General features: G+C 26.9%; 1 protein-coding gene across 3 annotated transcripts in view; it reads right to left on the minus strand.

Annotated features, from left to right (window-relative positions):
- Positions 1 to 11,291, minus strand: part of LOC137835243 (probable leucine-rich repeat receptor-like serine/threonine-protein kinase At3g14840) — a 43,267-nt gene extending 31,976 nt beyond the window's left edge. Inside the window, exons 1-12 of one of the 3 annotated variants that reach the window (XM_068643649.1) lie at positions 11,007 to 11,244; positions 10,746 to 10,905; positions 5,435 to 5,506; positions 5,266 to 5,334; positions 3,932 to 4,003; positions 3,767 to 3,838; positions 3,482 to 3,553; positions 3,302 to 3,373; positions 3,152 to 3,223; positions 3,004 to 3,075; positions 2,780 to 2,851; positions 2,517 to 2,588 (exon numbers count right to left, since the gene is read on the minus strand). In XM_068643649.1, coding sequence (XP_068499750.1) covers positions 2,517 to 2,588; positions 2,780 to 2,851; positions 3,004 to 3,075; positions 3,152 to 3,223; positions 3,302 to 3,373; positions 3,482 to 3,553; positions 3,767 to 3,838; positions 3,932 to 4,003; positions 5,266 to 5,334; positions 5,435 to 5,506; positions 10,746 to 10,905; positions 11,007 to 11,106 — 977 coding nt within the window. In that variant the 5' untranslated portion in view covers positions 11,107 to 11,244. Of the gene's footprint in view, positions 1 to 2,516; positions 2,589 to 2,779; positions 2,852 to 3,003; positions 3,076 to 3,151; positions 3,224 to 3,301; positions 3,374 to 3,481; positions 3,554 to 3,766; positions 3,839 to 3,931; positions 4,004 to 5,265; positions 5,335 to 5,434; positions 5,507 to 10,745; positions 10,906 to 11,006 lie in introns of all 3 variants that reach the window. The other 2 variants (XM_068643650.1, XM_068643651.1) reach the window with 2 other exon arrangements.
- Positions 11,292 to 12,753: the final 1,462 nt, after the last annotated feature.

Consider the following 12,753-nt stretch of genomic DNA (forward strand, 5'->3'; position numbering starts at 1 on the left):
GAAAGGTAAATTCCTATCTCTGGCTGGAAGCTTATGTCTTATAAAATTTGTCCTTACCTCCTTACTACTATTCTACATGTATGTCTTTTGTATGCTGGTTACTGTGGTGAAGGAAGTGGAAAGGATACAAAAGAATTTTTTATAGGGTTAGGGGTCAGAGGGAAGGAAAATTGCTTGGGTGACGTGAAATAAGGTATGTGAACCGAAGGAAAAAGGAGGTTTAGGGGTCATAAGAAGGTTTAACTATGCTCTCTTGGGTAAGTGGATTTGGAGACTTATGTCTTAATAGAGTGGTTTTTGGAAGGAGATTTTAGATTCAAAGTATGGTAGTTTGAGGAATTTAAGGTCCCAGGCTTGTACCAATAAGGAATCAATATGGGGGAGGGACTTTAGGAAAGTCAGAAGCTTAGTGGAATGGGGCAATGATTTCGAAGACAAAGGAAGGTGGGTAGTAGGAGATGGGAAAGAAATTAAGTTCTGGGAGGATAAGTGGGTGGATAATGAATCCCCAAAGAAAAAGTTTCCTAGGTTGGTGGAAGCTGGGATGGAGAAGGGCTCTCTTTGTGTGGGAATCTAGTCAAGTTGATCAACTCTCACAGTTGTAGGATAATAAGAGGTTAGTAGAAGAGGGTGAAGGCATGGCTGATAAGTGGATTTGGAGGGATACAATGTCGACAATTTACATGGTGAAGGCAGCTTATAATCATGTAAAGGTGTTGAGCAAGGTGGTGTTGGGGATTTTCTTGCGGAGTTTTGAAAGTTAAAGACTCCCCTTTCAATGCAAGTTACAACTTAGAGGGTGCTGACTAATACAATTTCTACTAAGGACAACCTTTTGAGACATGTCTTAGTTTTGGTAAGTAATCTTTGTCCATTATGTGGTGAGGAAATGGAGAAGGTAAATCATCTATTCTTTGAGTGTAAGGTTTCTTGGAGAATTTAGTGTCTTTGTTTTGAGTGGCTTGGGCTTTACTTGTTTCATTTTGATGCACAAATAAATTTCATGTTGTTTAAGCCTGTAGATATGAAGGAAGTTGTCAATAGATGCTAGGGGGATTTGGGTAGCAATTGTATGTGAAATTTGGAATCATAGGAATAAATGTATTTTTAAGAATGGGAGAGTAGATCCTTTGGAGGTTTTTACTATGGCTTAAAGGAAATCTTGGTCTTGGTTACAACCAAGGAAAGATTGGCAGACTTCTTTTATTTGGATTGGTGCTTGGATTCCTTGTGTTGTATGAAGTATTTGAAAAAAATGATGTTTTGCAAATTATTCTAACTATTTGCCCATGATAGTTGGATTTTTTTGTGCAGGCTCTTGTTTTACTGTTGGTGTGGTTATGAAAAAAGAATGTGGCTCCCGATCAGGTTTGTTGGATTTTTGTGTAGGTTCTTGTTGTATATAGTTGTTTAGGCTATAAACAGGTATTGCGACTCTCGGACAGGTTAGTAAGATGGTAAAGTTTCTTTAGGTTTTGAAGAAAACGGGTTCAATTTGGAGTGGTTTTTGTGGTATTTGTTTATGGGAGTGGGATTTTGTTTTGTAAATGTGTTTGTGGGCTTTTAGTTGTATTATGGGATGTTTTGTGTGTATTGTTTTGACTAAAGACTGGTTATAAGGATCTTTATAGGGTAGATGATGATTTTTGTTGATGTGGCTTACCATGCCTTTCATTTGATGATTGGTTTGGTGGTTTGTAGAGTCTGAAATATGTTTGTAGATGATTATTTATGTTGATGTGGCTTACCATGCCTTTCATTTGATGATTGGTTTGGTGGTTTGTAGAGTCTGAAATATGTTTGTAGATGATTATTTATGTTGATGTGGCTTACCATGCCTTTCATTTGATGATTGCTTTGATGGTTTGTAGAGTCTGAAGTATGTTTGTAGCTCAGGTGTTGGGCAGGTTGGCCTTGGTCACTTTCTGTATAAGGGTTTGGACACCCCTAAAATATTTGTATAAGGGTTGGGACACCCTTGAAGTGTCTTACTTTAATTTATTTATTCTTTGCTAATAAAAAAAATGCTCTACATCCACAATAATTGTATTTATCTTTTTGTTAACTGGTTGGTACACTTAATCACCATTATTGTGTCTTAGTTTTTGTAAGCATATATATCTTAAAAACAATGCATTATAAATTTACAAAGTTCTTACCAACAATCTTATCTTGGTCAACTTAAATCAAACTATTTTTTATTTATTTTAAAAGTGTATTGGTAATTCTAACCTAAAATGGTTTATCCAAGTAACAAAACTATAAAGATTTAGTTTATTGATTCAAACTCTGAATTATCATTCTTATTGTCAAAATCCTATATTCATTATTCTAGTTATAATTATTGATAATTATTGACGACTTCTATATGTAGTATCTTAGAGAACCAGTTAGGCTATAAATTCCCACTAAACTAAAGGAATGAATCATTTTTAGTGAGACCACCCAACTACATGCAAAATAAATGAAAATATGGTGAAATAATAAATCAACATGAAATATAAAATGTTACTTACAATAAATTTATATCCTTTAGGCCACCCAAGGTTCCTGGAATCGGCCCAGTTAATTTGTTAAAGCTAAGATCTCTAGAAAAGGATAATAATGGTGTCAAAAAAAGAATCACAAAAATGTTTAATGCCTACAATGCAATAAAACAACATAATGAACAAGTATGAAATGCAACAATTATATGTAAAGAGTTTGAAATTCATAAATAATCCTAAAAATGTTTGAACATTAACAAATGAATATAGAAAAAAAATCAAACATCACTTACAATGATCGTAAGCTAGTCACATTTCCAAGGTATTCAGGAACCATTCCTTTAAGATTGCAACTCCTCAGTACTCTGGGAAACAATCTAACAATATGTAAATATATGTAGCAGGAGAAAGAAAATAAAATTGTTTATTCATATTTTTTATTCTCAGAGCATTTCATTTCGAGACATCATAACACAAAAGAAATGAAAAATTATAATAGTAATCCAAGTATACTGACAGTGTTTGCAAAATTGTTAAGTTTTTAAGTTGGGGAAATTGAGAATCTGGTCCTTTCAAGTCACTAATTCTCCTGCATCACATCTTAAACATGGTGAGGATAAAGAAGAATAAAATAAATTTTGAAACCTTGATTGCAACATACTTACAAATTAGTGAGCTTGTTCAAAAAAGAAATTCCAGAAGGAATTGGCCCACTAAAACCACTCCCATGAATCACCCTATTACAGTTAAAAGAAATTGATCTAATACATCAATAAATAAATACATTTAAATTCCACAAGAAGAAAGGTTCATACAGCCTATCTAGACTTGTCCATCTCTGAATGAAATCAGGTAAAGTTCCAGAGAATTGATTGTCACCAAGTCGACTGCATAATAATAGTGTATGCATGAAAAAAATGTTCATTTTGCAGTGAAACAAAATACAATTAATGCAATTGAGAATGATAAAAATATAATAAAAGAATGACACTTACATGTACTTTAGTGTAGTGAGTCTAGCAAATGTTGCAGGTAAATTTCCAGTAAAATAGTTTGATGTAAGAAGCCTATATGAGTCATTGAACTTTAGAACATAAGACATAAAGAGTACAATGGAACTTAGTGAATTTGGAAATAATTTCCTCATAATTATTATTTAAGCACATTGAAGAAGACAAATCGAAGACATGTGAACAAAATTTTATCAATGAACACAAGTACTATTTAATTTTTCAGTGGTAAAAATTAATGAAGCATAGTAAATTCAACAAATGGCTTACAATCTTTCAAGTCGAGGGAGATTTCCAAGCTCTAGAGGAAGCTCTCCAGATAATTGATTGAACTCCAAGACTCTATGCATTTCAAGTTTAAGATAAAACGAGTTGCCAGATACTTTCATAAAACTTAAAGGAAAAACTAATGTATGTGAATGACCACAAACTTACAAACTTTTCAATGTGGTGATGTTTCCTAATTCTTTTGGTATTGGACCTGTTACCCGATTTCCAAGAATGGATCTATCATGCATAACAAGTTAAATTTTTAAGAGAATATAAAAAATCAATTTTTTTAATTCTTGTTATGAATAAATATATTTTTCAGCCAAAAAAAAATCCTCTCCATTTTTACAAATGTGATTTTGTAGATTTGAGTAAAATTATGTTATGTTAAATTAGGTTTTACTAGGCTTTGCATGACGTATAAAACTGTTTAAGGATTTACTTTGTAATTTAATATCAAGATAAATGTGAAAATTTTAAAAATATACATATAGAATTTATAAAAAAAAAATCAAATACAATCTAGTTATCTAGTTATATGATATAGACACATTTTAAAGTCTAATTTGACATTTATGACAACCTATTTAAAAATACATTTTGTAGTTAGACCTTTAAACTACACATATAAGTTTATGTTTAAACTTAATTATAAGTTTAAGTTTAACTTTTCTATTTAGGCACATGTTTAATATTTTATAAAATAAATAAATTCAAAGTTTTAATACGTTATCTTAAAAAATATACTTTAATAAAAAAAAATCGTTGCACTTCTTTTCAGGATATCTAACTCATAAAATCATTTTCCTCTCACACTAAAAAATAAGCATAAAAGAAATTCATTTTTCACAAAACTATCTTGGGAGTATGGGTGGCAAAACGGGTTAGTCTGTTTCATTTTGGTCTGATCCATCACTAGCTCGTCAAAATAGAGACGGGACGGGACGGGATGGGTTTGTCAAGGTTATACGGAATCAAATTGATAACCCGTTTTGTTATATGATGGGTTGACATGCTTGTCCGTCACTTTTTAAAAAAAAAACCCTTTTTTTATTTTTTAATTCTTTTTTTGGATATATTTATTGATTGTAGTTGTTGATATCACTTTTTGGGTCAAAAAAAATACAAGGAATGATAATAAAATTGAATCAAAATTTAATATTTTAATCAAAAAATGTTTAAAATCTAACAAAATAAAGTAAATGTCAACGATAATTCAATTAATGAAATGAGGTATAAAGAAATCATGTAAATAAAATTTTATATACAACAATAACGACTACCAATTTTAGTTCTAAAAGCATGAGATTACTCTTAAAAATTGTAAAAAAATAAAAATGGATTGACGGATGATCTACCAAATCCGATCCCTTTATCATCCCTACTTGAAAGAAAACATAAAAGAAAATATTTGACTATTTTTCATAATAACACTAATAGAAACAACTAACAGGAAAAAATCAAAGGAAATGAAGGAAAGGACAAGAGAGGGAGAGTACATGTTGACAAGTTTCATGGAGCCCCATTGTGGAGGAATTGTACCATTAAGGTAGTTTAGGGAGAGATCACTGCCACATTTGAAGTGAAAGAATGAAAGTATTGTGGCAAAGTAAAGTATTATTATGGCAAAGAGATGCATCTTTAGAATTTAGGTTTAGAATTACATACATTTCTTGGAGGTATGGCAATCTCACTAATTCACTTGGAAGTGTACCCGAAAGATTTTGTGACTTCAGAACACTGCAAGATAATCATTATATATATTGATAAAAAATGAAACCATAAGTAAAATAATATAAAAATAATAATAATAATTTGGCTTAATTACAATTTTGATTCTTTAATTATATATGGTTTTTAGTTTGTTTTATAGTTAATTATGTCAACTAAATATCAGAAATATTATAAATGTATGGTTTAATTTTTTTTTATCAAAAAAAGAATTGATTTAATAAATAAATAATTGGAGTATTTTAATCATATATATATATATAACGAGAGAAAAATAGCACAAGAGCTACATAATAGAACTTGTTTTTTTTCATATAAATTAAACACTTTAATTTTTAATTATTTATAATTTTATTTTATTTTTAATTATTCATTATTATTTTCTTTGGACGTGAAATGTGAGATTATAAATGTTACTATCAAATATAATTTGATATATAGAATTAAAAATTAAGAATAAAAATTGAAAAAATTAAAAAAATTTAAGCCTATTATTTCCAGGAATTTGCTTCATTTATGTGAATTTCTCCTCAAAATTTTATGCACTATTCTGCATTGCGCTTAAGGCACAAAGTCTCGGCACTTAACGGGCCTTAATAAAAACAAACAACGTTACGAGAGAGACAAAGTTTGTTTGACTTTAATAATTTGTACTGTTTTAAGTATTTTTAATTTGATTTTTTTTATTATTTAATTCCATCCTTCATTTTTTTATTATTCCATGCTAATTTTTTAACAAGATTTTAACTCTTAAAAATATATATCCAAAATCTTCACATGCAACACCCTTATCTTATTTACTCATTAAATTCACCTATCAAAAGAAGACAATGTACTAAACTAACCTAACTCATCGATAATGTAGTTTCCATTCACAATTACATCAAAACCAAAAATATAAGAAAACTAAAGGAGAAGAAACACTAGTTTTCAACAGAATACCAACAACAACAAAAAAACAAAGTTCCTCTTTCTTTTTTTATTGTATTTAAATTTGAAATTTTACGATCTTCAAAAAAATATTAATATGTTGAATTTGATTTTTTTTATTAATAAGACAGTTCAAATTTATTAAATTCTAATTTTGTTTAATATTTCAATTATCGATTAAATACAAAATTATTATTTCACACTAGACAAAAAGTAATCATTCTAAACTTTAATCAAGAAAAATCAGTTAATATTTATTAAATAATAATTTTATTAATATTGATTGAGAAAATCTTAACAAACATCAATCTAAAAATAACTACGTATACGGTGAATAAGTAATCTTGACACTATGAATTAGAAAATAATTTCTTTATATCAATGCGACTAAAAGCTTCTAACTCACATAAATTGATAAAAAAAAAAGTTCATACTTTTTGTAAAATAATCCTGTCAATATTATTGAAAAAACTATAAATAATGTTTGTTCAGAAATATCTCTAGTAATCGACATTAGTTAAAAACAATCTCATATAATATTAACTGAAAATAATATTTGTTTATATTAGCCAAAAAAAAACATATTTGACATCAATTAAAAAGATAATGTTAGAGAAAAAACCTAATTAACCTTAGCTAAAAAATGACATTGACCTATTTAAAAAAAATATATAAGCGTGTCAATAATAACAAAAAAATAATCAAGATCAACTTTAACTTTAAAAATATTTCCATTAATATTTGTCTTAAAAACAATATTAAGTTGATAATGTCTCGACTTCAACCTAGCTATTACTATTTTGATTGAAGTCATCTCAACCATATCTTAATCAAGTTTAATTTGAATAAAAGATACATGGAGCTACTATTGTTTTGATTAAAGTTGTCTCAACCATATCTTAACCAAGTTTAATTTGAATAAAAGACTCATGAATTTGAGATAGGAAAGAGTACAAACAATTTTAAGTTTTTACTTTTTAAATGAAATTTAAATTATCTAATTTCAAATAATCAAATTATTCTTATAAAATTTTAAAATTATCTATACAAACAACATATTTATTATAAATTATTTTTAATTGTACACAATGTATTATTCTCTGAAAATTCCAAATTTAAATGCAAAGTAAAAATATATTTAAAAATAAAGAAAGTGTTAAAAAATAAAAGGAGATTTTTTTTAATTGTTTGGTATGATAAATAAATAAAAAAATTTCTTTCTTCTTTGATTATCTATTTTTTTTAAATGTGTAAAATAACCCAAACACTTTAATTAAAAAATGAAATTTAATATAAATAAAAAGATTTTTTTTTATTTTTTTATATAATTATATAAAAGAATACCTTATCAAATTTTTTTATTTATTTATACTAAATAAAAATAATTTTATAATTTGATAAAAATACAAATGGATAACTCCAGAATTTTTTTATTTAGGAGTAGACAGGTTTCTTTCAAGTTATCAAATATTTTTATTTTTCCAAAACAGTGTTTTAAGCTTATCCTTTTATTAAATTTAAAATTATATTATTTTAATATAATAGAAATGTTACCTTTCTTCCCATGTGTTTTCCCTAATAAAAGGAAAAAGCTTTCTTCTCCGTGTTTGTTTTTTCTTGTCTAAAACGAAACTATAAACTTAAAGTTTGTGTGAGATCACTGTAAAAATGAAATTTAATCTTCTATTTTAATTAGTCGATATTAATCTTTATATTGTTTTTTCATGGGATTTTATATCAAATATAAATATTTTTTCCTCTAAATAACACGTTTTTGGGAATTAATTTTCTGGGTAGCGTCATTTTTTGTTCACGATGAGAATTTTGTTATCAGAAACTAAATTCTCAAATTTGTTTCTTATTTACGCAAAAAAAAGCTTTTCAGAATTTGATTTGCAGGGAGTTAAATTTTGGAGGTATTTTTTTTTATAATGAACAGAAGAGAAAAGATCGTTGGTAATTGAAATCTGATTTCTTAAAAATATAATTATGACTTCTAGTATTTTATTTTAGCTTATAAATTCTGGAACATGAAAATGACTCTAGAAATTGGGTTTTTATGGGCTAGATTCTGTTGCGATTTTCAATTTTTATTTTTTATTTTTGGTGTTGGAGTGAAAAAGATGTGAGATTTTAGTGGTGTGTAACTTAATTTGTTTTATTTCAAACATTAGATAGTAGAGTAGTATGAGTGGAAGTAATCATAATTGAATATCTATTTTATTTATTTATTTTGGTGTTTAAAACTTTATCTAAAATGAACTTTGTGGTAGAAGAATTATCTGGAATTAAAAAAACATGTACGTAACAAAATGTTTTCAAAAATTTAATTAAAAATAGGAAAAGTAAATTTTAAATGAGAGAAAAAATTATTTAATTGTATAAGGTTGGATATAATTTTTTTTGATAGAGTATTAAAATATTTTAAAATTCAAAAATAGAAGTATATACTATAAACCTTGAAAGTTAAAAAATTAAAAATAATTAAAATTTGAAATAATTTTAAAAAATGCAATTGGAGATATTAAATAATTATAAAGAATTGATAATTTTAATTTTGATGCAATAAAAAATAAATGTATTGGTTGTAAAAAAATTGAAATATTTGTAATGGTTAAAAAGGTTAGAGGTATATATAAGAAATGAGTTTTTAAAAAATAAATATAAAATAATAAATTGAAAATGTTTAGTTTAAAATTAATTTGTTATATGAAAATGAAATTAAAAAAATTATATATATATATATAAAAAAATTAAGTGTTTAAAATGTAAAATTAATGTAAATAAGTGTTAATAATATTTTTTTATCATTTATAATTTGAAATAAAAAATATAATATATAATTGTAAAAAGGTAAAGTTAATTAATATTAATTAATAATAAACACACAAATAATATTTTGGAATGAAAAGTTAGTCCAGAATTCGGTATCCTATCCAATAAATTTAAGAACCTTTTCTTTGTGAAAATAAGAAACAAAGGTGAGAATTCAATTTTTTGGGAACCAAATTTTTGAATTATTTTTTTCTGAAATGGCATGTTTTGGGAATTAATTATAACACCATTTTCTTTTTAATTCCCTAAATAGCACATTTTTTATTGACGGAGAAACTGAATTCTTAGCTTTGTTCTTATTTTAAAAAAAAGTTATGAGAATTTGGTTTTTTGAGTCGAATTCTAAGAGTATTTTTTTCCTTGATAATAAATAGAAGTGGAGAAAGATGCTTCGGGGATCATCGAAATTCGATTTCTGAAAAATATAATTTTGAAAAATGTTCATCCAGAATTAGTTATACATTAACCAAATTTTGGGATGGTGTTTTGTTTTTTTTTTCTTTATAAAAAATAATATGAAAAAAAAGGAAGGAAATATAAAATAAAATAAAATAAATTTAAGACAAAATAAAATAGAATAAAATAATTTTTAAAAACTTATATGTAAAGTCAGAAATGTTGAAAATATTAATTAAAATTTCAGAGAATAAATTTAAAATGAGAGGAGAAAGTATTAAATTATTCTTTTTATAGTGAATTTAAATATTTATAAAATTAAAATAGAAAGAAATCCAAAAAATGAGTGAAGTAAACATGCTCTTACTAAAGTAAGTTTTGCATAAATATTTATAACAAAAAACAAAAATTACATTTTACATTCAAAGTTAGTTTAAAAACTGTAGAAACCAATTTTAATTCATAAAAATTATAATTTCACTTTTTTTGTCTTAAAAATACTTTTACAAAAAATCATCTACACATATCACAGTCTTCTGAACTTTTCACAACATTTATTCTAGTATACTTGAAAAGATAAAGCTAAACCACCCATCATTATCTTAGAAGACTTTTGGGACTGATTTGACATCAGTCTCCTCTGTATCCTCTGTAATCTACCAATAATTATTGTTAAGAATACTCTTGGAACTACTATGGGATATCAATTTATCATCACTTATTTAACAGAGAATATTGTAACTTCAGTTAATGGGTCTCCATCTATTCCTATTATCTATTGAGGAGAAACTTCTCCTTCGTAATGAGTGTAAACAAAAATCATTCACCTTATGAGTCTCACTCAGTTTAGAAGATAAGCTTCTAAAGAAGGACTGGATTCAACTTTTTAAAGGAAAAGTTGTTATCCAAACTAACATGAGATGCTCCAGAACTATTTATAGTTTTTTAAATAAAAAACAAGAAATTTTCAATATTACTAATCACATAAACCATAGATCTAGTTTCATTGTTGGTCTAAAAGATCAAAATTGGGGAAAATATCTCCAAATTTCACAGGAAAGGGAATGCATTAAATAAAGAAACTTACATTGAAACGACATGGCAGAAGGTGTCAGTGGGGATAGAACAATTGCAGCTGACATTTATCTCCGGAGTCACACTCCAGGGAGGTTGATTACTGCATGGATCTATATCTGTGTCCCAATTCTTATTACCAAGGGTCTTGCCTATATCTTTCAGAGCTTTCACTGTACATAGGCAATTTTCAAAGGACCTCTTAGTTATCTTCCAAACTTACGCACATCTTAATATTTATATATATATATATATATATATATATACACAGTACCTTCTTCTGGGTGAGTGGTATTTTGTCCAAAGGCAAGGGATGTGAAGCATAGCAGAAGGAGTGAAAGGAAGAGAAATTGAAAGGGAGTGATGTTCTTCATGCTGACTGAGAATTGAATTAGGAAGAGTGAAAAAGAAAGCTCAGATGGGTTGCAAATGAAATTTTTTAAGGTATTTGTGTTTGCAATTTGAGAGAGAACGTAGTTTCATTGTAATTTCAGCAATGAAAGGGAAAGGAAGGAAATGGCGTTGGATTAATAGTAGGAATAATTAAAGAAGACCACGTAAGATCAAACTACTCTTGCAGTCATTTATATTGGTGTTGTGAAAAAAAAAAGAGTGAAAATTAAAAAAAGGAAAGTGACAAAAAATAAAATTGAATTTTTAGTCGAAGAAAAATGGATAAAATTAGAGTACATAATTTTATAATAGTAGACCATGAGAGATCAAGCTGCGGTTTTAGATAGTGTAAAGAAGGAGAACTTTGAAAAAGGTCCAGAAAAAAAAATATAAAAGGGAAAAGGATTTAAATATAATTTTAAATAAACTTCTTTATAGACAATTATAAAAATAAAAACAATTATAAATTAAAAATATTTTTACATAAATTAAATTTTAAGAAAATATACATATTTATTTTTGAAGTGTTTGTTAAGAAAAATATGAAAACTGATTTATAAAATGTCAAAGTCTCCCTTGTCCGGCTAATGTTTTTCATTCAATTATTGAAGTGCATTTATTTGATGTAGTAGCGATGGAGAAAGTTAAAAAGAAGCTCACAAAACTCTTCCACAAGCAATTAATTACCTTTTTCATCAATCACTGTCACACACCTTCTTATGTAAACTCAAAAAACAAGAATCAGAGAAAAACATAGGCATATTGAGAAAGTGAGAGGAGAGAGAGAGGTTGGTGGTTTCTTGAGTGGTTCGTTGGATGTCGTGAGAGAGTATCTAACTTCCTATTTTTTAAACAAAAACTAACAAACTATGTTGTTTATTTAACTTAATTAAATCTTGTGGTCGGATTTAGAGAATAAAATATAATTATTTTATAAAAACAAAATAAGTTGATATACAGAAAGAGAACAAAAATTAATAGTGAGTTTAACTTACTTTTTAAAAGTTTAACTTTAAGTTATTTATAAATGTATAAATAAGAATTTTTTATTTTATTTCGTTCTACACTTAGTCTTTTATGCCCGAGATTTTGCACGAAAAAGGATAAATAAGAAAAAGTGAAAGAGTAAAAGATGATGTTTTATGTATGAATATTTGGATTATTTTTTTATGTTAAGAATAAATTATTACGGTGTATACTATTTGAGTGAAATCTCATTTATCTAATCGTTATCTACTTCATATCATATATATTTGTATTTAGAAATAAGAATGTAATTTGAATAAGTTACGTTACTCGGTATTATTGAACAAGTAATTAGGTGATCAACTACATTAAAGAATAAATTGACTATAAGTAAGAAAATATCCTATAAATTAGGATAATTTTTCTATAATCCGGCCACACCCCACTAAATTTAGGTGACACACCGAAAAATTAGCTAATACTGATTTATTGAAGATATGCGCTAGATATAATCCATGAATCAAATAGTCCATTACAAAAAACTATAAATAAGCCTTCTACAAATGAGTAAGGTATGCTTTTATCTTTTTTACATCATACACTCTTGTACCGCCCTGGTGGTCGGGAGTGATGACGTGGCATCCTGCTACAGTATAGGCGTG

Source organism: Phaseolus vulgaris, chromosome 5, assembly GCF_000499845.2.
Source record: "Phaseolus vulgaris cultivar G19833 chromosome 5, P. vulgaris v2.0, whole genome shotgun sequence".
NCBI lineage: Eukaryota > Viridiplantae > Streptophyta > Magnoliopsida > Fabales > Fabaceae > Phaseolus > Phaseolus vulgaris.